Below are 25,462 nucleotides of genomic sequence, written 5' to 3' on the forward strand. Positions count from 1 at the left end.
GCTCTCCTTAATGAGCCATTCTCTCTACAATGGGCCCCGTTAGGGCTGCTGTGATCTGGTCACTTTGGCCATTCCGCCTTCTCCTCCAGGGTTTAAACACGGAAATCACGCTACCAATCTTTGACTGAGGTGGCGGCTGGTGGAAGTCATAATGGCGCATTAGGAACGCTCCCTGTGCTCGGCAAGCCGGAGCCACAAACCTGAGGAAGCGTCATTAAGCTGTAAGGAGCAAGCGTGCTTTGAGCTACTTCGCTCTCTCTTTAGAGGCGTTATCGTTTAATTGCATGCAGCTACGCGGGGTCAGCAAGGGTTATCCATAACGCCAAGTTTATAAGCATGTATCAGTGTCACTCGGTCCTCCATTAGCGTTGGTGTATCGATCTTCAAGGCTCATTGCCATCAAATGAGCTGCACGCTGATCAGAGCTGGGATGAAGATTTTTAGACCTAATGCGACCCCAGCGCACTCCGTCTCATTATCACGATGGTACAGGCGCAACTTCATGCTGGCGTAATTAGCGCACGCCTATAATTAAGCCACCTCTCGCTGAATAGTATCGGATTGTTTTGCAGCTATTTGCTTTTTGGGTTGTTAACTTTGCAGCTAATGGCCTCTTCATTAGGCCCTGCAGTGGGAACATTGCATTGAGGGCAGGGGCGGGCAGTGCCTACCCACCAGGATGTCTTTTTCCATTCATTGTAATACAGTATGCGTTTTATGTTTAATACAGTGCAGTGTTCCAAAATTAGAATAAAAAATGAATGTGTACAAAGTAATGTTCTTAGCGTAGCAACGCTTCAGCTATTTCCATTTTATGTTAAACATATTTTTTAATGATTTTCAGCATACTTTATTACTAATATTGTATTATAAAACAATACAATGACATCAATATGAATTCATATAAAAACGCCAGCGTCTGAGTAGCAAAAATAAAGCACTGTATAAATGTGATGTATTAAAAAAACCAAGTTAAATATAAAAACACAATATAGGTGACAAACTATAGACTTAGTTTAAATAAAAATTTAAATTTATTTAATATTTACCAGTATTTTCCCCACAAATGAACAAAAGACAACCCTAAAATATTTCTGAATTTTACAGGTATAGTGTATATCTACAGTATATCTATACACACACACACACACAATCTACTAGGGGTGCACGATAATTATCGGACCGATAATTATTCCCTGAGCTGGTTCACATTTCCAAGGAAGACATTTCGCATGCTGGTTGTACCAAATGCTCTGCGATTGGGGGGTGGACACATCGAGCACACGAAAAACCTTATCAGCCACCTGAAACGCCAGCGCTGCGGCGTTTGAAAAGTGCAAAAGGTTTTCCACAGACCTCCATGGAATCACACCGGCTGCTCGGAGCATGTTACCTCCAGGTGTGCAAAAACTACAGTAAAATCTAAATTTTAAAAGTTGTTGGTTATCTGCAGCATATCGGTCCTCAGTTATCGGTATCAGTTTGAAAAAAAGATAGTGTATCTCTACTATCTCCTTGACTATATATTATGTAAATATGTACTGTTCACTAATGATTTACTTACTTTTGACTTTGTGGCACAAACTTAAATGCAGACTGTGATATTTTCTCTGTACAACCAGAAAGAAAAAGTACTAGCACATTGCCTTGTAGTGTACTACAGTATTAGATTTACGATATACTGTACTGTATACTACAGTAAGTGGTAATTTTCAAATGATGTCAAATACAATACATTATGGTTGGTTTTTTGTTGTTTATGTGTTTTGGTTTATTTAAAAAAAACGCACTTCACAATTGAGGAAGGGCGTCTATTCGAGCGGAGGCCACTATTTGAGGAGATATGGTAGTTTGCCGCTCGCTGTTCATTAAAACCATGACGTCTCCTAAATAAGTACTACGTACTAATGAATCACTTACGCTTGACTTTGATTTGATTTTGGTACAAATTCCAACTGAATTCACAGGCAGTGATGTTTATATTTTGTGCATTTGACCAAATGACAGAAATATCTTGTTTTTAGTGGCTTGTGTTTGTTAAAGTCACGGTGTAATACTGGTGACAGTTGACTGCAAGTTGAGTTCAAGACATTTAAGTGTGTCCAAAGGAGCAGATAATTGAGACACAGCGTGTTTGTCTCCCAGCGTACGCATTAATATCATATCGACCGCGAGGCCTTGTTTATGTCACATTTGACGGGCGCCTGATCAATCCGGCCTTGGCACTTTGATTGATCACCAATATGCTGTCACCAATATTGATCCAGGAGCGCTACGCTTGGAATGATGCCGCCATCCTAAACGGTGCTGAGCTGCTTGGTTCTTGTATTTCTCTCCAATAATAGTCCACTTTCGCCATCATCATGGCCGTGGGCTCTTCCTTCCTGTCCGGGCTCATTATCCTCGCCAAACTTTTTGACTTGCCATCTTCTCTCCTCCAAAGCATCAACGAATTGTCTCTCACTGTGCCCTCGTACAGCCTGACTCTTCACTCCATCCATCTTTGTCTCCACACGGCCTCTTCCCCCCACTGCTCCCCTCGGCTCCCTTATTCATATCCTCCGAGCTTTCTCCTCGCTCGCCTTCGTAGCAAGCCATGGCAACCGAGTTTCTCCTTGACCCTCTGCTGCGGCCGTACACTCTCGCACATGAAATGTGTCAGCGTGTGCATTTTTAAAATGTTCTGCAGTGTTTTTGCATCTTTCTTCGTGCTTTCTGCGAGCTGTAAAGACAACTTGCCCCATCAAGTCATGAAACCAGTAATTCCCAGCCACTGTGTCACATTTCACTTCATCGGTCCAAAAATGCTTTATTCACTACAGATAAGGCATCTTTGTTTGTGTATCTATGCCAGGGGTGTCCAAAGTGCAGCCCGGCCGCCACTTACAGCCCCTGGAAAATAGACCAAATATTAGGAGAATGAAGTCATAATATTGAGGGGAAAAAAGAAAAAAATAAACCTGATATATTGAAGACTGAAAATATAATTTGTAACAATTGCAATATTATGAAAAACAAACAAAACAGAAAATATTAGCACGTGTAGGAAATGTAGGTTGTAGGTAAAGTACAAGAAAGTTGAAATATTTGTATAAAATAAAACTGAAACAGCCCAAACAGCAGTAATTTTATGAGAATAAGGACAATACATTAGGAGAATAAAGTCATAATATTAAGAGGAAAAAATGCATAAAGTTGAAGTATTAAAGAAAAATAATGTAATTTTCAAGATTCAAGAGTTTTATTGTCATGTGCATAGTAAAACAGCAGTTCCACTATGCAATGAAATTCTTATTCTGTTCATTCTCCCAAGAAAAGAAAGAAAACACAAGAAAGAATAAGAACATAAGAAACATAAACACATAAACATATATACCAATCAATTAAGCAACAACAACAGAAGAGACATTAATACAAATAAATAAAAGTGCTGAGTGTGTGCGTGTGTTGCGTGCGGCGTGTGCGAGCGCTTCGTTGAGAAGCCTGATGGCCTGTGGGTAAAAGCTGTTTTTTAATTTTAGTTTTACAACAATCCCTAATGAAAACACAAGCTACTGTTGCGGCTGTAACACACACCAAGCTAAAACCCAACTCTGAACCCCCGACTTCCTGTCTGCCAGGCAATGAGCTCCCCCTAGCACCAGAACACGTACAGCAACACATACAAGTCTTATGTCCTATATGTCTTATTTTCTGTTACGTCTACTATATTGGGTAATATTCGTAAAGGTGACTATAGCGGTGTTATTTCATGTCTAGAGGACTCTAATAATGTTAAAAATATGTATTTACAAGTTCGTAAACAGGTTTTCTATGCTCTAACTATGAAAATATTCCATTCATCAATATTGAATCCTACTTTGCGGAAATTCACTTACCACAGTCTGGTCAGGAACCAATTACCCGTGATAAACGAGGGACTGCTGTATTGGAAATGAAGTGATGGACAATATTGGTATACCAGATATTGTAAGAAAAGCCAATATCAAGCATTTTTAGGACAGTCCTGTTGTCTGACATCATACTTCATGAACTGGAAAGTAGCTTGCTAGCCTACAAAGGGATGCATGAACAAACAAAGAGCTCCATGGTATTTTCACTTTTGTTTGCTTTTTGCCGTTTGTCATCCAACATGACATAATTTCTTGGCATGGATGACAAATGTCTTGTTTGCCTGCAAAGTGCAGAGTGCTGCCAGGCTGGGTGAGTGTTTCCACGAGGCTCCATATTCCCCCCCATAGTGTCCTAACAGGGAGAAGGAAAGAGTAACATGACACTCCCATTAACGGGGTTGCTTGTCAGTGTCAGCGGCTCCACAGCAGACATGAGCCAGCAGTAGTTTGGCAGAATCGTTGCTAGAAAGTACTGTCAGAGCTGGACATCCTCCTATATCGCCCTACACGGCCGGCAGGGTCACGGCGCGCTCTGCTTAACACCATCAGGAGAGAATAACAAGTCCGCTGCTTTGTACAGATTGACTCGGACGACTGTCCCCGTGCGGACATCAAGCCTGCACCGTGACGAATAGCCAAAGAGGACGAGAGGTGAGGAGGAGGAACAAATGAATTGATGAAAAGAGGCTGCAAGGGAGGGCTGGCAGATGGAGAGGGGCAGGAAGAAAGAGACAGGAAGAAGGGGAAGGTTTGTGTTTAATTAGCGGCCCTAGAGAGAGTCTTGCTTGAGCCAAGGAGGAACTTGGGATGTACTTTAATTGGCCCTCCTCTGAAGGGGAAGACAGGAGGAGATGAGACAGAAAGCAACTGGACTTTTTGTCTGCTTGGCTGCTTGCTTTTTGTGCAAATGATAGCCTCATTTGCTCTTTTTGTCTTGTATTATAAATACAGCCTTCTTATTTTACGCAAATGCCCCCAAAGTGTTGCCATCAATAAGCCCTAACCTCATCCATCACCTCATCATCGACTGCGTCTTATTGCCCAACATCAGCACCTCACCTCTTTTGCCACGACATGATGGCAAAATCTATCAGAAAAATATTGCTTAGTCATGACGGAAATTCAATATGGGGTGTGCACTTATAGGCCACAACATTAAGTACACAGCTAGCAACCATTCATCCATTTTCCTCTGCTTATTCGGGTCCGGGTAGCGGGGGCAGCAGTCTCAGTAGGACACCAAGGCGTTCCCAGGCCAGATGTGAGACATAATCCCACCATCGTGTCCTAGGTCTGCCCCGGGGCCTTCTCCCAGCTGGGCATGCCCGAGGTGGCTCCTGCATCCGGACTAGATGCAGGAGCCACCTCAACTGGCTCCCCTCCAACTCTGAGCCCTTCCCGGATGACTGAGTCCTCACCCTCTCTCTCCAGCCACCCTGTGGAGGAAGCTAATTTTAGCTGCTTGTATCCGCCATCTCGTTCTTTCGGGCACGACCCAAGGTTCATGACCATAGGTGAGCGTGGGAACATAGATCGACAGGTAAATTGAGAGCTTTGCCTTCCGGCTCAACTCTCTCTTCACCACGACGGTCTGGTACAGCGACCGTATTACTGCAGACGCTGCGCCGATCTCACGCTCCAACCTTCCATCACTCGTGAACAAGACTCCAAGATACTTGAACTCCATCGCCTGGGGCAGGACCTCAATCCCAACCGGAGTGTGCAATCCACCCTTTTCCGACTGAGAACCATGGCCTCGGATTTGGAGGTGCTGAGTCTCATCCCAGAAGCTTCACACTCAGATGCAAACCACCCCAGTAAACGCTGAAGGTCACAGCCCGATGAGGCCATCAGGACCACATTGTTTGCAAATAGCAGAGACGAGATCTTAAGGACCCCCGTACTGGACTCCCTTGATACCTTGGCTGCGCCTAGAAATTCTATCCATGAAAATTATGAGCAGAATCGGTGACAAAGAGCAGCCTTGGCGTAGGGGCAACGTTCACAGGAAACAGGCTCAACTTACTGCTGGCAAAGCGAACCAGGCTCCTGCTCCGGTTGTACAAGGACCGAATGGCATGTAGTACAGTAGCGTGCTACCAATCCTGTACTCCCGGAGCACCACAAGGGACACAGTTGAAAGCCTTTTCCAAGTCTACAAAGCACATGTAGACCGGCTGGGCAAAAAAACACTTATCACTTCCAGAAGGAATGAGAGAGAACCTTTTTTCCCCACTCTGTCTCAGCCATGGCATGTCGGCTCGGCCCTGCTGGCTCAGTAGCCAGTCTTCATGTAGTGTGAAAGGTAATGCAATCTAACGTTAGGTCTCATGACATTACTGATGCCTAGTGACCACAATGCTACATATAACTTGTCTTTCAATATTTTTAGACCAATAATCGGCTCAGATATGACATTTGCGAACAAGTTGAGTTTTTTGAACGGGTTTTTAAGTGAACGATTTGAACTGATTCTCAGTTGCATACAGTATAAGACGGCCTTGTTCTTATCTTATACAGTCTTCTCATATCTGCAAATCGGTTCTCAGCGTTCACTTAAAAGAGACGTTCAATAGACTTGGCTTGTTTGCAAACATCTCATCACTGTGAGAGAGCCGGCCAGCGGATAACAGCTGTTAGATATCAGTGCATAATAACGCACCACATTTCATGCCAGTGTTGTCACATTTGAAATAGTAATTCATTTGATTACATGTGAAAAGGTAATGCCTTAACACTAATATATGTACACACACACACAACCACCATTAAATCTAAATGTATGCTTATCCACGTCACCTTGAAAAATAGACCAGAAAAGAAAGCAAAGGTTTTGTTATTGCATTGTTTTCTCCAGGCCTCTATGCAAAGAAAAAGCACCCCGATGAGCTTTATTTTGATGTTCAGGGCTCCCCTGATGGCCTCAATAAAAAGGGCCAAATATCTCACAGGCAAATCTTCCATTTGCAGGGTGAAAAAATAAATTCCTCCCCGCAGACACAAAAAAGGGGGGGAGCAGATGTTCATTGTGATTCATGTGCTGCAAAGTCGCTTTGGACCAACGGAGGTAATTACAATGTTCTGTTTGTTAATGGGCCTACAGTAGAAAACAATACGGTAGAACATATAGCACAAGGCACTGAGTACGTACCTAAGTGGAGAGACAATCTGTTGTGTTCTTGTTAAAAGGTATAAGTTGATATTTAGGCAATAGATTTCTGTATGTTTGTGGAAAGCCTATTTTAGATTTTGGGTATTGAGATGCAAACATCTGGGAACTACAGTCAATCCTACAGTCATGCTTACATTAAACCCTAAGTCACTCAAACTGTACGCAGAACATCAAATACAGATAAAATGTTTAAATACAACATCGAATTAAACCGTAAGAAAAGAAGATGCAAGTTATCACTGACAATTTCATAGGAGCAGATCCTTCCACATGTTCAAGGATACAATCTTTATCCTTGATGGTCACGGCGGTTGAACAGCTTGGACCGCGCATGCCGATACTGTTACTCCCCTTCCAGAGCGTTTTTTTTTAACAGTAGTAAAAAAAAAATAATAATAAAAAATGCAATCGAAGAATGAAATGAAACCGTAATAAAAAGAGAACAACTTACTGTGGCGCAACAGGTCATCCAGAAACCGGAAGGTTGGCGGTTCCATCCCTGCTTCCTCCATCCCAGACCCACCTTGTCCAGTGCTGCTCACACTGGTGTATGAATGTGAATGAATGAATGAATGAATGAATGTTTAGTGGTAGTCAGAGAGGACGCAGGTGCGAAAGATTACGACCACCAGTGTGACTGAGGAGTGAATGAATGAATCTAATCCATTATTATTTGTGTTACTTGTAACCCTGTGCCTGCCGCGTAGGCCTTTCTACCTAGTCTGGAAGGATAACCTCCTTTTCTGCTCCCAGATCTCCTTGTAAAAACGTAGGAATCCATTCAGTCATCTTTATCCTTAATGATGGCAGCAACAGTCGAGCAGTTAGGACCTAATGGCCGGCCAATGTTGGTGGACGTGTTTCCTCCCTCAATCTTTTTATGATGTTCATTTTCACTTCCGAGGTGATGGCTTTCCTTTTCTTTGGCGCACTGCCGCTTGGGAAACATAAAGTCCAAAAAGGAATCTTCGCAGTTGAAACATCACAGTTTTTCGATGAATTGATAAATGAAAGAATAAATGATCACTGTTTCCTGGTTGACTATGGCCTATTAGTCCAAAAATATTCAAAGACAAGTTATATATGTAGTATTCTGGTAATGTTTCATTGATGAGGCATTACGTTACATTACAATACCTTAACAGTGCATGAGTCAGCAATGGCATGTCCGACAGTGAAAGAAAGTGGCTGAGGTATGTTTTTGGCTTCTTTCTTTGTCCTTCTTTCCTACTCAGTTTGTTATTTCATGTCTACTGGGTTCCAATCATGGTAAAAACCATATTTTGAAAGTCAAACGGGTTTTCTATGCTCCAACTATGAAAATATTGCATCTATAAGTATTTAATTCTACTTTGCGGAAATTCACTTATCGCGGCCGGGTCTGGAAACAATTAACTGCGATAAATGAGTAAATGACGACTGTTTATGTTTTAGGTGTGTTTAAACACGCTTAAAGTTACACTGAAGTACATCACATGCTTCCACTTTCACAATTCAACATGACCGAAAAAGAGTAGGGACACAGTAGGAGTTTGGGACACCTGGTTATTCCACCTACAGGAAGTGGAAATGGAAGAAAATACCGTGTGCCTATGCAGTGTCCACTCAGCTAGGAAGACTTTCTGCAAGAATTGAGAGTGTGTCTATGGGAATTCTGGTACGTTCCATCCAGTAGAATATTTATGAGGTCAGAGGTCAGTGATGTTGGCGGTGCGCCTCATCCAGCCATGCCTTTCTGGAGCATGGGAATTGTCCAAAATGTCTCGGTAAAATGAGGAATTAAGATTCAGGGTCTATCCCTCCACTCATTCATGGATCAGCACAGTGTGGTCCAGTAAATAGACACATCCCAGCAGACTGGGAGTGTGTCCCTAGTCTCACTTTGTCTACAATTGATTGATAAGAGGTTTTGTTTTCATGACACCTCCCGTTCCCCACTATTCAATCCCCTACAGCCCTTGAAGCAAAACTAATCCCACCTCAACTCCCAGGATTCCCACCGCCACTCCTCTTATTCTGTCATTCCTGGAGTGGCACTAATCCCCCATCTCTTCCTCTTCCTTCGTGTTTTTTATGATCTGCAGTTACCGGAACCAAACTACTCTCACCATCTACTCTCTTTTCCCCACTGTTATTTGCCTCGGACTTCACTGTATTTTTTTTCCCCCCAGTCTTGGAATTCTGCGGCGTCTATACCGTCATGGATTTGATGGTCGTCCCCAAGAACATCCAAAGTCATGCCTGTGTGGCATTTGCAGCTTTTTGTTTTTTTATTGGCCCATGGCATATTTGGAAAAATATCAAAGTTTGGACACCCCCGTCTTAGACAAACCGACTTCATTTTGACACGTTAGTAGAAGAAGATGTATGTTCTGCATAGTGGGGATTAAAGAAGCTAGATAGTTGATTCTGACATTTTTTCTGTCTGGTACGCTCACAAATGTTTTAGTGCTGGCTTTGCAGTGCGAGTCCATGTCACAGAGTCCACAGAGGGAGACGGGAGAGACAATAGGCCGCCACTAACGCTACAGTGGCTGCATAATTAGCTGCCGATATCTTTCACCTTTTCTGGATTCCTTGGCCCCAGCGTTAGCAAAGACCCCAATTAAGAGATTATCTTTAAAGCTAGACAGCCTGCTACAGCCACTGGTGCAAGCCTCGTCGTGGAGACCACGTTCCAGTTTGACAGCCAATTCCAAAAAAAAAAAGAGGCTAAAAGCATTAACGCTGAGATAACAATGGCGCCTTGTCATGGCAGTAGCAAGCAGTGAAGTGTCGGGAAAGATTACAGTTTTTAACGCGCACTCTTTAGACGCGCATTTCTTGGCTCCATTTTAAGACTCGATATTTGAGATCACAGGTGGGCATTTTGTCGCTCTCCCGGGGGGTCAGAGCCGAGCTGGCATCTTTTTCCTCAGCAGCACTCCCGCCATTAAATGCCGCAATTGTAATTAGTCTCTCGCTCCCAACAACCAACAACACTAATAATCCACATAACACCCCCGATTTCTCATTCGAATGAATCCAACAGAGGGACACTGCAGTTCTAACACTTGTCTTTTTGTATGTCACATTAAGAGTATCTTCATCTATGCTGATGAAGTTATGACTATTTTTTTTCCTCAATGCCTGGTGGGATACAATGCAGTCATCTGCAACCAGGCATTTCAAAAGGCATTGCAAGTGATCACTGTAGTAGTAAACTGACATAGATGCTGAAGGACTTGAAACTTGTCTTTTAAAATAATTGTGCATATTATAAAAACAGTAAGATTTAAAAAAAAAAAGAGAGATTCCCAACCAATGAGAAAATCATACATAAGGCTTGTCTGCCATGTTTGAGTGCACAGTTGTTTTTTTTGCATACAGGAAAAGAACACATTTTTAAAAGTCTTTATTTTAAAAGGCGTACTATATTACTGTAAATTCCAGACTATTGAGCGCACTGGAATATAAACTGCACCCACTACATTAAAGACCTGCCTATAAGCCGCAGGTGTCCATGTTGTAACATTTAGTACGCAGAAAGTTTGTTTTGTTTTACTTTTAATTTTTTTTTTTTATTCCCCAAAGAACAGTGCGTGTAACACAGCTAGTTAAATAGTAGCCTACCAGAAAAGTCATTCATCGCCGTCTTCATCTTCTTCAGCGTATGAATTGAACAGCCTCATAATTCCCTCCCTGCGCACTTTGCCAGTCTCTCTCTCCCTCGCTCTTTGGTTGTCGGTCTCAGTTGTCACTTTTTGTCTTGAGGCAAATTAGCCTTTGAGCTCGTCCTGTCCATCACGCAGTAATCCTACCTTTCGAAAACCGTTGGTTATGGTGGATTTTTTTTTTTTTTTTAAACTGCTCCAGGCTCTCAGGATTCACTGTGGCAGACTTCAGCAAAAGTTGCTAGACCGATCGCCTTTAACTTATAAGCTGCATCATATGCATTTCTTCATGTGTTTTCCATGGTGAGGGTGTGTGCACGAAGCGCAAAATGATGTCGCGAGATTACAGCGTGCCCATATATTAGCCACATCACTGTACAGTATAAGATGCAGGGGTTCAAAGCGTGAGGAAAAAAGTAGCGGCACCAGAAGCTATCTAAGGGTACATTTACTGACTATAAATGGGACGTTTTTAAAACATTTCCCCTGCAGGTGAGAAGTGCCAGTAGAATGAAACAATACACACAATCACACTAATTCAAAGTTAGTTACTTATCAAAAATGAAATTGTAGACAAATACAAATAATTACATGTAATAAATAATTAAATCTTATCAATTATCTTATTATATTATTAATATATTCTTATTATATTATTATTTACTGTTATGTCCACATACATGTACATTTTGTACACAAGGTTTAGCATATCTATCTTATATTTTGTTCTTTTTAATTTAATTTAGCTTAGTCTATTTTTATTTTGAATGCTGGTAAATGTAAAATGTAAAAAATAAATGTAAATTATTATTTACATTTTTAAATAATATATATTCATATCAGTTTTATATATATATATATATATATATATATATATATATATGTCAAAATGGTTACATTTTTGTGAGCTGTTGAAAGCATTCTGGTTCTGTCTAACAGTCAACAATGAAAGTCGGACATGTTGCTTTGCATTATTCATGATCCCCCACCCCGTCTGATTACCGGCGACCATTTGACAAGCATCACACTCAAATGTGTTTTGGATTACAAACAGTGAGGAGTGGAAAGTGGGTGTGGGTGTCTACAACGCTATATCTCTCATGCAAAGAGGCTCTTTAGCCGACACAAGTGAACAGGCAAACCTGCTGGGGTTTTAGTTCATATTAAGCTCTAGTTGGATGTGTCGTCCATCCTGGGGGAGGCTGTGTAGCCTCACAAGCGGTCAATAGGTCAGACAGCGCCATACTCCACACAAGATAAATCCACACAGGCCGGCCAATTAATAACATTTGAGTCATGCGGGGTCGTTAAAGCATTGCGATTGATTGCTTTCATTTTGGAGAGGTGTTGCCACCAAGAGGCCTGAGAGGAGAGGCGAGCAAAGATTATTCACGCTGATCAATAGCGGCGTCTCCATGTCCGCACGCCCGCTCGCATATCAAGACCACACCAACAGGTACAGCCGCTTCAGTGCTCACTTTGTGTGACTGGCCTTGTTCTACATAAAGAGAGCAGTCAAACGCTGATGTTTCAAAGAGCCCACTAAAAGGATCCTGCCAAGGTTGAAAAATCAAGATGAAGCGCTCAGTCTAGCCCGAAATTGATTTCTAACTGACCTCTCGCCGTGCTCTGGGGGAAACACAGACAGGTCACTGTGTGGAAAAAAGGATTTCATTTGGATTTTCATTTTTAACTTCCTTTGAAAATGATATTTAAGCCTTGATGCTCTCTCAGGGAGGACACAGGAAAGGACTTAGCATACATTTCCTCACAGAAATAGCGGTACAGCAGGTGGCTGTTTAAAGGTCCTCTATTATGCAAAATTGACTTTTTAATGATGTCCTAATTGTAATATATATCCCGAGAGCCTGTTTATGAGCGCCAAACGTGAGAAAAATCCATCATCTCCCTCACTTGTTTGCTCCACTTCCGAGCGAATGCTCACTTTTGGAAGTTCTGGGAAAAACCTCCTTCCTCGTGGCCATGAATCCGCTTCTGGCCCGCCCCTAGCTGGATGGGCCGCCCACCACTTCAGAGCTCTGCCTTGTTATTTTTGTTATTTTGTCCGACTATAAACCCTGGAGCGGTGCCAACTATCAATCAGAACACCATCGTGTCGCCGCAGAGCCTTGTGGGAAAAGAATGGTAGAATATGGGAGCATTTTCTTCTGTCATTGGAGTATACTTTGCAGCATGAAGAGGCCACATAGCTTCACCTCTGCTGCTTTATCGACACACATTACCAATCGCCCCGATGAGGGACTCCTGGGTGCCAATCTCAATATTCTGTTAAGCAAGCACACGCAAAAAGCAATCGCACCCGATTTACCAGAGCAGAAGACAGATCGATACAGCTCAGCAGCGACACATCCAAGTCCAAACACGTTAAAACGGGCAACGCCATGGTTGCACCTCACAGCCAGATCGATGCCTGGCCCGGCTTGCCGCCTCCATAAAAGGCAGAGGTTTTGTTTTTTTTGTTTTTTTATCAGGAGAAGTGCTCGGCCAATGCTGGTTAATTCTGTGCGTGGCACTTAAGGAGATGAAGTCACGTGAGGGTACCACCAAAGGCGTGTCAAGGATGTATCCCTAAATGCCACATCAGCTGACCTCATCAGTAGCTTCATTTTAGCCATGACTAGAATGTGAAATGTGTTTAAAGACTAACAGGGAATTAAACAGCACATCCTCCAAGATCACACAATCCATTCCAGGAGAAAACATTCCCATCGAGAATAAGAGACAGACGATGCAATCCTTTATCGACTTGCTGAAGATGAAATTCTTCGCAACCTACCAAAGGTCAAAAGGACCACTTTAGAAAATTAATTAAGCCAATTTCACGTCCCCTTACGTGTTCGTTAATGTCCAGTTATGAGAAGGAAAGAAGACTCACACACACACTGGTACTTGATTTACAAAATGTCTTGAAAAAGAACTCAGACAGAATAATTTCACATTCTTCAGATATGCGTGCTAGCCGTCCCTCCTAACGTGGCTTCCTGACCAGAAGGAGCGAGAGCCGCCCCAATCGCTAGTCCCCTCTGCCTTTTTATACGTAATTGTTTCCGTCAGACTATTGGCGCCAGTGTGTCCCCAGATAACGGTCTCCTGGATTCTTTGGCAAAGTTGTGACGCCAGCAGGTGATAGCCGCAGCTTTCACTGACTTGACACTTTTCTTGCACAAAGAGCACATACTTTCCCAGTCTGTCTTCAGGCCTACTGACTTGTTTTTGTTCCCATATCTGACTGCTGGTCCCGCCTGGCCTTCGCTGAGTGTACCCTATGTGTGAGCTCGTACTATTTCTGTTTGACATACTTAAACTTTTGTCCATCTACTCAGCTAATTGTTTAATAAAGCTTTATTTCTATAAACTACTTGTAATCACTCACTCAGTTAATCATAAAACAGTTATAGTCGTACTGTAGTTATATTAAGACACTCAGTTAATAACAATCAATACACATCAATGTAAACAGTTATTCTAAAATCTACTTGTAATAAATATTTACTCACTGAGTTAACGAGTTAATAAAATAAATGAGTTAATAAATGGCGTAATGATAGATGTTGCATTTATTTGTCCGTGCATTTCACACAGACAAATAATTGGACTGTCAAGACTGTCCTGGCACCGAAAACACTCCTGGCCAACCTTATCGCCCTGGTGCAGATCCACCGACGATTGGTCGGTCACTACAAGCTACCGTATGTCAACTTACTGCCCACCCTCTTCCTGTTGGGGACATAAACTGTGCCCAACGTAACACTACTAAGAGTGACCCTTTGTGAGCTACTCAAAATCAGCTTGCGAGCTAAAAGGCCCCTGTGACAGTATCACCATCATAAGGCTGCACACACTGTGTTTATGTTCATTAAACAACCACACACAGATAGCGTTTGGAGGACAAGCCATAATTAGTATAATGACAAGAGAGCAAAATTGTTCAGTGACACTTGAAAAAGTTAGCACGTGCCCCATGAATGTGATATCCACTTCCCCGTGGGACAAAGACGAGCTCTGAACTAACCGCATTGCTTGTTTGTTTTAAAACCAAATGTCACATCTGGAGTCTGAAGACGAGAAGCTAGGTGGATAACGCTAGCTAGCTGGCTCGCGCCAGTGGCAGCCAAGCAAAGCGTGTAAAAACAAAGATGGAAGAAAAGCAGAACAGCAACAGGTTTGATAAAGTAGTGATCAAACATGCTGGCATCGATTGGCGTAGCCTGTGTCAAGCTGTCAAACTGAAACCATTGAGGTTTTACAGACTAGTGTTGATTCTCGTGGCAATGCGGGACCAGGTGTGTCCCTTATTGGCTCAATATGCAAACTCCACACAGAGATGCCCAACGGAGATTCGAACCCAGTTCTTCCCGATCTCCTGACTGTGTGGCCAACACGCTAACCACCAGGCGGCCCGGAATAACGTCATAATATTACAAATTTACAAAGATTATTTAAAAGGAAAGTTGAACTACGGTGTTTGGGAGAAAAAAAACAGCAAAAACGGGGAGGAAAAAAAGCACAAAGTTCATACTAGTAACACACTTTTTCACAAAGCTGAGATGCAGTGCTTTTTTCCCTTGCATCCTTGGTGGAAAAAGTTTGGACACCCCTGCCCTAAACGGACCAAATCAATATGAAGCAATTAGTGGTGTGGTCCGCAACATATCAGAAAAGAGGCAAAAACGTCCATCACTCCAAAGTCCAAGCTAATGTATGTGAATATCTTGTTTTGCATCAAACAGGAAGATAATAGGTCTGCTTTCATGGATGACTGAGGAAATGAAAAGATATTCACATTTGAGAGGCTGAAATCAGAGGATACTGTATATCAATTAACCGCTGATTAATTGTTGCAGCTCTCGTTCACACAGGGCGACACAGCAAACAGCGGGAGTGAAATGAGCTGTTGTTTGGATACCTTCATTTAAATGTGACTTTAAAAAAAAAAAAAAAAGAGTAAAGCGTAAAATATAGTCCATCATCCTGAGAATCTAAAAAGGTGTCCAGCTTTCCTCAGAAGTGTCTATTTCAGGCAAGCTATCCACTTCGCAGCTTCACCGCCACGGTTCAGCGACTTTAATGCGATGTTTAACACGACGGGCTCTGAAGTTTAATTTATGTCCTCATTTAGTCCCGGCGCTGCCAATTCTACCGTCCTATCGGGACCACTTAAACACGAGAGTGAAAGTGTGATTATTTCCAATCTGAGATGAGAAAAAGTGTGCTGCCTGTACTTCTACTTTAAAATGGTGTTTTGGATATGGCGGCGGTAGCTAATCCAATCAGACTGCATTGTTTGCCGCTTGATTTGTTGTGTTCTTGCGCGGGGAAACTGTCTAAATAATTCAGGGCGGACCATTTACCTGAATGTTGCGAGTCACAGGAGGCGGCCGAGCGTCTCATATTTTCATAGTCAATAAGAAACTAAATAATACATTTTGGCATGCATTATTCACAGGATGTCTGTGGCGCTACAGATTATTAATTGACATTTTTGCTTTGACAGATTCTGACTGAGAGCTATTGGGGCCCGATCTAAAAGGTTCCCCTCCCTGGACACTCTAATGGAGCAATTTTGGGGGGCTTTTTGTTCCATCATTCCAAACAGCTCTCTAATCTTCCGCACTCAAACTTGGCTTCCTTCTCGGAGGCGCCCCCCACTGTGTCAATGGCACCCAGACAGACATAAACACCCCCACTCTTCTCTCACACTTTCCTAACCAGTCTGACCTTCTTTCTCGCCTTGCTCACCCTTTTTCTACTTCTGTCACAGCTTTAAGTTTCCCCCACCTGGAACACATCCCGTCACCCCGTTATCCTCCATCAAGCACACCACATTACACTCCCGTCAGCACCTTTCATTCCATTCCACTACATTAGGTACACCTGCACCTTCCAAAGAGATCCATTATGGCGTACCATCAGGGTACAACGGACAATTTATGATTTTTTTTTTTGTATTTGTAATCGTTTTTCTTAAAGGGTTGGCGGTGTGATAAAACTGTAATTGACCAACTTCAACGACAACAATTACTACGACAAAGTATTAGGGCCACATTGGGGCGGGGGGGTCGGAGATTTTGAGAATAAAGTCGTAAATTTACGAGAAAAAAAAGGCGGAGTATTATCTTTGCACAAGGCCAAAGGTCACATAAGTCCCAAACACCCCACCCATGGCTGTCTCAAAGACAATGCATGTGACGGAGTATTAAAATAATTAAGAGATTTCAAGAATAAAGTTGTAAATGTACGAGAAAAAACGTCTTAACTTTACGTTATAGGCATTGCCTGAGACAGCTCAGAAAAGGGTGAGCTCACGTGGCGTTGGCCTTGGGTATGTGGAGGGGGCGGGGTTAAGGAAGGCGGTAGTGCGATGCTAATCCAACTGCTAAATGTTGAGCTGCTCCGTTTTGCCGCCACGTTATAAATAAAAGCTTGCCTGAAGCGAGAGGAAAGTTTCCTTCCTTCCTGAAGAGCTACTGTATGCTCTAGTTTCCCTCGGACACGTATGACACCGTAATATTACGACTTTCTTCCCGGAAACGTTTGACTTTATTCTCGTAACTTTATAACTTTTGTATGTAAATTTATTACTATACTCTCAGAACTTTATTCATTTTTTTCTTGGAAATTTACAACTTTTCTCGTGAATTTACGACTTTAATCTCGTAAATGTGCTTGTTTTTCCTCTAAAAATTACATCTTTATTTTCGAAATCTCAGATTTTTTTTCCCCCTCACTGTGGCCCTAATACTCACAATACTCATAAATTACAGTACACCCTAACGCCACATTGCCACCAAGTGGTTTAGTCTGCCACGGTATCGTTTGGTACAGTAACACGATAACGATAAGCATCAGCTACGTAATTAGCGTCCCATCGCAGCAAACGAGCAAGAGAGCCTTGTCTATCTATTAATTAAAGAAACACTGCTTTGAACCCCCCTTCAGTTAAATGCGGCTTTATGTTTCCATTCCGTTGCAACTCGGGTGAAAGCGGACAACGCTGTGACTGGGAAAACACCAAAGGATTGCCTTGTTGGATTTAATCCTGATGTGAAAGAAGCGTGGCGCAGGCAGGCGACTCTCAAATAAAGACAAACGTCTTTAGTCTCAAATAACGCACAAAGACAATGGGTCCCGGGCTCAAAATTAGACAAACACGTGATTGCACATGGCCGTCAGAAAGGGGAAAACACAAACAACGACTGCAATCTCAAGTGTTATGGACACAATGACCTTTCCATCCTGTACTGCTCATGCACTGACCTCATGAGGTTCCTATTCAAATTGATGTGGTTAACTTATACCAAGAAGGAGTTGCTGTGACAAAGTCCATATGATTACTATTATGACCCATACATCGCTGGAAAGCGCAGAGTCTCTCACTTCAGAAATCATCCATCCATCCATCTTCAGCTTACTTGAGGTCAGGTCGCGGGGGCAGCAGCCTAAGGCAAGAAGCCAAGGCTTCCCTCTCCCCGGCTGCTTTGTCCAGCTCCTCCAGGCAGATCCTGGGGCATTCCCAGGCCAGCTGAGAGACACAGTCTCTCCAACGTGTCCTGGGTCTTCCCCAACACCTCCCCAGGGAGGCGTCCGGGAGGCATCTGAACCAGCTGCCCAAGCCACCTCATTTCGCTCCTGTCAATGCGGAGGAGTATCTCCCGGATGACAGTGTTTCTGGGAGAGGTGAGATATCCTACAGAGGAAACTCATTTTGGCCGCTGGTACCCACCATCTTGTCCTTTCGGTCGCTACCCATAGTTCATGACCACAGATGAGGGTAGGAACGTAGATTGACTGGTAAGTCGAGAGCTGTGCCGCACAGTCTGCATGACTGTAGACGTCGCACCAATCCGCCTGTCGATCTCACGTCCCATCCTTCCCTCACTTGTGAACAAGACCCTGGTGTACTTCAACTCCTCCACTTGGGGCAGGAGCTGATCCCCGCCCCAGAGGTGGAAATCCACCCTTTTCCGGGCGAGAACCATGGACTCTGACTTGTAGGCGCTGCTTATCAGGTAGTGCTTCAGAAACTATTGCAATTATTTTTATATTTGCTCATGTCTGAACTAAATGACGTTTCCTAAACTTGGGGCCGGGACCCAAAATGGTTTGTGGGTCCATTTTCAAATCGACTAAATCATGAAGCAGAGACACATTCAAAGCAAAATATCTTTTTGATTTGTGGTTGTTCTAGTAAATGCATGTCTTGTGTTTTTTGTCATTAGTTTATGCACCGTATGCGTCAACCTTGTGATCGTGCATGATCGTTTTAGTGCGTTTGGGTCCTGGGGAGGAACAAAAAATGAGCCTTGAGCTGAAAATGATTGCAAAACCCTGAACCACCATTCCGCAATATGCATACCCCTATTTAGAATTCTACTAATGTTTTGTCTGTGAGGTTACTGGGAAAAAAAATCGTGTTTGTTTTGCTTCCCAGGTGTTAACAATTGATAAAAATGTCCCTGCTCTAACAGAGGTGTGAGATCCATTTTCCAGAGGGAGTCATGAAAGAAAAAATACACCTGACCTCCACCTCCAGCAGCCAGCATGGGAGATTTAAAGCTGAAATTTACTGTAGCTGAATATTGCCTAAAACAAGGCTTGGTGCCTAAAACAAGGCTGATAGAAAAGTCCAAAGCAAGACTTTTGTCAATAACATAGTTGGAGTCATTTTTCAAGAAAAGCCTTATGATTGGCATTTGCTGACATTTTCACAAAGCCTGTGCAAAATCTTTCCGTCAGTCTAATAATATGCAGTTTAATCGATAATGCAAAGAATTGAGATGCCAAAAATCAAATTTCAGCGACTAGATGTTTACTGGAGGTCAAACTTTGGGGACTTTGGGGATAGGGGGATGAGATTATATGTAAATGTTATAAGGCACGTTGCCAGTAAAAGGTCACCTGCCTAGTAAATTGGCTCATTTTGCTGCTCTTAGCTGTTCTGTAAATGCAGCCACAGACTTAGGTTATCATTTGCTTCTGCGATTGCAACAGGAAGCAATTTTATCATTCATGGATACCGTCAAGCTTTTTTTTTCCACCACACCTTAAGGCTTCAAAGATGTCTGGATCTCAGCAGGAGTCTCAGATTGCTGACCGGCCCGATGATTACCTCTGCAACATTTTGCAGGAATTGTCAAGACAGGCTGTGTGCATCCCACAACTCTTTCTTTGCTCCATTAGCTTTGAGTTGTGTGGTTAACCCCTACTGATTCTGACTGCAGCAGCCGCAAAGTCAAAGCTATTTTTTTTGTTGTTTTTGGGGCTCTTTTATACACAAGCTGGTGCATGTGGGACAGGTTGGCTTTTGTTTGTGTAGAGCACTGTGCCACAGCGGAAAGAAACAGCAGTTATTTTAAATTGAATGTACACAAAGAAAGAGGATGGTTCAGTATATTAATGTTACTCAAAGTCATGAAAATTCTGCTCTGTGCGGCAAGAGCCGAGAGATGGGGCGGGCGGGGTTGGGTGCTATGTTTTGTGTTGCACTGCCCCCTACAGGCCTTTCTTTGCATCGATTTGCTGTACATTATGTAGAACAGGTGAATGAACCCTGTGAATGCGTTCATGATTATGCAATGACTTTTCTCTAAAAGCTAATGGGATTGTGGGTTTTGAGTGTTTTCTATAGAAAAAAAAAAAAAAAAAAAAAAAACACACTTACTGTTAGAGGTTCAAAGTGCCATAAGCCACCCCGCTGTTTAAGCTGCATTTCCCGCACAAACTGTCAAATATGCTGAAAAATGCATTTTGCCTAAAGCAGTCAATAAGTTGATGAGCTAAAAAGCATTGGACTTGTGGGCTTCCTAAGGCCAAGGCTCTCATTTCAATTACCGCCGCCCTTTTATGCAAAACTGACTTTTTCTTCTAATGGTGTAACAGTAATATGTGAGCCTGTTTATATTCCCTAGTGCAGCGGTTCTCAACCGGTTGGCTGCGGGACCAACCATCACCCCTTAGTGACAGGCAGCGGCACTTTTCAACTCAAATATCTTAACATTTAATGAAAAGACTGAATTTGAGGCAGTGGAAAATAAAGTTTATGAACATTTCAGGAACAATAAGTTTTCTAGTCTGCTCCTAATAACGTTTTGTCTCTACTTGGCAGCTCAGCAAACAATTTGACCACATTGTTGTACTGCCTTATCATTTTCCTTTGTATCGTAGCAAAGATTACATTTAAAATATAGGGGGTGAATTCATGTAGTGTAATTGATGTGAAATGGATGGGGTAGGATTGAATGAGCTTTGCTTCTTCCTACTCCGTTTGGACGTGGAATTGTGACATATGAGGTATTATAATACAACTTGTATGCATGTTCGAAAGAAATTAACCCATAACCATAGGTTCTCAGTCAAGAAACCAGAGCCTTTACTTTGAAACACTGAACATACATAAAGCATATCAACTATCACTTATATAAAATAATTTCCCTGTGGCATTCAACAAAACGCATATAAACAAATTTGCTTGCTTGATGCTAATTTACATTGAAAATCCCATATACTGGCTAGTAATTAGCATTGCGACGTGGACCACCTCCAAATATGACAAGGACGTACATTCCACTGAAACATCTGACATAATCAATAAAATGCCTGCAGGCAAATACTTTCGAAGGATCAACAACAGATAAGCTCGACACATTCAACATATCAATGGCAGTAGACTACAGCTGTCCAATTATCACTACCCTCGCATTTTTTTCAATAGTTAATGAATACTGTAAATGATTGTTGTTTTGTGGTTGACTATCGCATATTAAATATTGAAATTTTAAAAAGGCATATGTAGTATTCTGGCCAGGAGTCAGTAATGCTCCATTATTGAGACATGACTTTAGATGATCACGCTGCATGGAGTCAGCCATGGCATGACCGATGTAAGCGTGAAAATAATTTATTCTCCCATTCAGTGTGGAAGTGGTCATTTTTTGGCTTCGTCCTTCCCACTCCATTTTAAACTCTTAAGTTTAGAATAAAGTAAATAAACTGATAACTAGTTAGCTCGCTGATGTTTAAAGCCATGGCCATTTCGTGTCCATGCAGAGACCCAGTAGCCTGCACATTATTACAGTGGATTGATTAAAGTTTAGACACTATCAACACAAAGTGTCATGTAAGTGTCTGGACCTTAATGTGTAAAGTTATTAATGGCATGTCTTGTTTCTCAGAAGTGTAATCTACCAGTTTAGTTAGGAAGTAAATCTTGTAAGGTAGAAAATGTGAGCTACTTTTACAGGAAAAATTTCCTACTCTTTTCGAACATAACATTACAGTGGAGCAATGTGGTGTAAACAAAATAGGAGTGTAAAGGTGACTATGGGGTGTTACTTCATGTCTACAGGGCTCTGATAATGGTAAAGATTGTAATTAGAAAGTCATAAACAGGTTTTCTATTCTCTAACTACTAACTTATTCAATTGATTCATTATTAATATTGAAGTCGTATTTTGCAGATATTCACTCATCGCAGTCGGGTCTGGAACCAATTAACCCATGATAAGTGGGACGACTGTACTAAGAAACAGTCTTAAAAAAGGGGATTTAAAATAGCACGCCAGAATGTTGTCACGTGAAGGAATATCAATAGAAGACCAAAAAAAAAAAATCCCCTTCATACAAAGCACAAGTTTTTGGTTGTTTTTTTTGCCAAGGCAAAGACCAGGAAACCAAAGCAGCTGTGAATCATTGTATTAACAAAGTCTTCTGTATATTCCATTGACCACTGCACAACCCGGCCTTGATGTTGCACTATGTATGGTTGATGTAACGTATTTTACTTACTTTGTGGCTGTTGTAACAAAGCAATCCCCTACAAGACATTGATTTCAGTAGGTTGCACAGTGACAAATGGCAAAAGTCCAATTTTTTTTTTATTTTTATTTAAAAAGGTTTCACATTTATTACGTAAAGGGCAACATTCATAAATACTGCTCAACTCACCAACAGATTTGATACGACTCAGTCCTACAGCATGCTCTTTTTTTTGGGGGTCACCTTTAATTACAAACAAATGCAGCTTGTCATGCGCATGACAAATAAATGGTAAAATGTCATTTGTGTTCACTTACAAAATGGCATTTCTACCCAGCAGCAACATGTCACTCAAAGCTGCACTTTGATGTTACATGGACTTACAATACCATTTTTTGAGCAACATCCTACATCTTAGCACTGAGAACATGCAGGGAGGTTGAGCACAAGATGAGGTGATTTCCTGTCAACAGCACAGCAGTGCAGAAGTCTTTTTTTTTTTTTCTTCCCCCCCTCCTTCCTTTTCCTTCTCTTCATACCCCCGGTGTAATGTTCCTTCCACAATCACAATTACTAACAGTTCTTTTTTTCCTCTTGGTCCCCAAAAATTCCAGGTCGCACATCACGCAAGAAGAGCTTTGTAATCCAACAGCGTGTCGGCTACTTTTCAAGTGAGTTGATGTGTGGCACTTAAGTCTTGTAGGCAGATCCTGCATGGAGTTATGTGTGCATTTGGATTGTTTTACTTCGTGTTGGGCAGGGGGCGCCTGAAGAGCAAGATGTGCGGCTCTGTATGGTGAAAAGAAAAGAAGTAGGGGCACTTAGTGTTTAGAGAAGGAAAATGGCTGATGTGACATTGGGATGCGAAATATAATAAAGTAGCATTTTTATTTGTGACATTTTTTTATTAATTCTTTAAATGGTGTGCAGCAAAGAGTTTCGAGAGTTAGCGAGGCCTGTTCAAGGTGAAGCCAGGCTTGCCTGTACTACAAAAGGGGAGCTCTCAACACTGCAAGAGCACCATGTCCAGAGTTTCAGCTTAAATTGACTAGGAAAGTGCCACCGTTTTACTGCTAAGTCATTCGGAGATGGCGTCACACTTTGAGAACCCCGTGGACCTAGGAGCAGCTTTTTCAAGATCGCACTGATCCGCAAGCATTCCCTGATGAAATTCTCTGTAGCAGAGATTTTCAGCCCATTTGCTCACTTGAGCCAAGCGCCAGGAATAAAACTCAATCCATCCATCCATCTTCTATACTGCTTCTCATTAGGGTCACGGGGGTATGCTGGAGCCTATCCCAGCTGACTTCAGGCAACAGGCAGGGTCGCCTGAACTGGTCGCCAGCCAATCACAGGGCACATATAGACAACCATTCACACTCACATTTATACCCATGGACAATTTAGGGTCACCAATTAACCTAACATGCAATAAAATGCGAAATGAAATATTAATTTGACCAATGTTGCAGATGTATATGTCGCAGCAGTCCTTGCGTGTAGTACTCAGCCCATCTTCTTATATTACAATATTAGCTGCAGGAGTAAGCACTGAGGCACCAATCAACTGCAACAAATCGCGTCTTTATTCTAACAAAAAGAAAAAAACTTGTCACAAAGGAAAAACTCTTCTCACAACAAAACTGTCATCTAGTGGTCACCACGCGGTACAACATGCGAAATATATAGCAGTAAAATATGAAAACACTAGACATTTCACAGATGAAAAGAAGCTATTTATGTAAATGTTGAGCTTTTAGAAATGAACACTAAGGGTAAGAGTCCGGTATAATAATCTGTGTTAAATTACACACCCAGGTATGTTGAGCCACTTTCGCAGTACATGCCTCAGGTGGTCAGTGTGTACAGTCAGTGTGTGTGTGTGTGTGTGTGTGTGTGTGTGTGTGTGTGTGTGTGTATATATATATATATATATATATATATATATATATATATATAATAACACTGTGGAAATTACTTTACCTCAAATTTTTATGTATACAGCAGGCAAATAGTTTTTAAATGGGTCAAACCATTGTAATTAAAACTTCAAAAAAGGCACTTAAAGTGGAATGACAATTGTAACACATTAAATTTAAACCCCATTAAGTTTTATGTTTAAAAAGATCAAAGCAAATGCATCCTAAGCACTTTGAATGGGACAGTTATTCCACCTATTGTCAATCGTTGACGGGTTTTGAACGACATTAGCGTTGGCTTGATGTGGAAATGCAAGGTACCTGGCTGGTGGATCATGTAGTGCACCCATCCTTGACTTTGCTGGACCCCTAGGTTCCTCCATTCGGACTCTGACATCAAATGGGTCTTTGGCACACGCTTTGCAATATCCTTGGGCAACATTACATGTCTACAACAACACGGGGAAAATAGACAAACATAAACAGGGACTCATATTTACGTGGCATACGTTGAACATGTATACATTAGCCAGCCGCACCTATATTCATATTTGTCATCGTCATACTTATCAGAGTAGTAGATCTGTTTGTGGGACATGTTGAACCCTAGGTGAGAAATATACAACGTAAAAAAGTCAAATGACAGCTTTGACGTTCATGAAATAAAGTTGAAACTGTTCAATAGCATATTGATGCTTGTATTTTACGTATTTTGGCTAGCATGCTAACACGCGTTTCAATTACACTTACACCCGTAAAGCGGCAAAAAAAACACACTTCAGAACACAAAAGACACACAGAAGTTACCTTAAATGACAGCCACGATTCCCCTGAGATAAATGTTCGACGTTAGCAGCTTTCTAGTGCGCTAGAGCAACGACTAGCGAAGCGGTCCCGCTCCCTTTGTTTCCCACTTAAATGTTACAGAGCCCGCTTTTCACTGTTCAAATGGACATAGCATCTTCTCATTGGTTAATGCGGTCAAGAAGCCCTTCTGCTATTGGTGGAATTGTCCCGTCGTGGAATGATGACGTAATACAACTGCGTCTC

The 25,462-nt window shown here is 42.0% G+C and overlaps 1 protein-coding gene across 2 annotated transcripts in view; it reads right to left on the bottom strand.

Annotated features, from left to right (window-relative positions):
* Positions 1-25,362, bottom strand: part of cks1b (CDC28 protein kinase regulatory subunit 1B) — a 44,549-nt gene extending 19,187 nt beyond the window's left edge. The window contains exons 1-5 of one of the 2 annotated variants that reach the window (XM_054763842.1): positions 25,220-25,362; positions 24,952-25,018; positions 24,734-24,861; positions 22,683-22,736; positions 22,524-22,551 (exon numbers count right to left, since the gene is read on the bottom strand). In XM_054763842.1, the coding sequence (XP_054619817.1) occupies positions 22,524-22,551; positions 22,683-22,736; positions 24,734-24,861; positions 24,952-25,010 (269 nt within the window). In that variant the 5' untranslated portion in view covers positions 25,011-25,018; positions 25,220-25,362. Of the gene's footprint in view, positions 1-22,523; positions 22,552-22,593; positions 23,283-24,733; positions 24,862-24,951; positions 25,019-25,219 lie in introns of those variants that run through there. The other variant, XM_054763843.1, reaches the window with a different exon arrangement.
* Positions 25,363-25,462: the final 100 nt, after the last annotated feature.

The sequence above is a fragment of the Dunckerocampus dactyliophorus genome, chromosome 20, assembly GCF_027744805.1.
Source record: "Dunckerocampus dactyliophorus isolate RoL2022-P2 chromosome 20, RoL_Ddac_1.1, whole genome shotgun sequence".
Lineage (NCBI taxonomy): Eukaryota > Metazoa > Chordata > Actinopteri > Syngnathiformes > Syngnathidae > Dunckerocampus > Dunckerocampus dactyliophorus.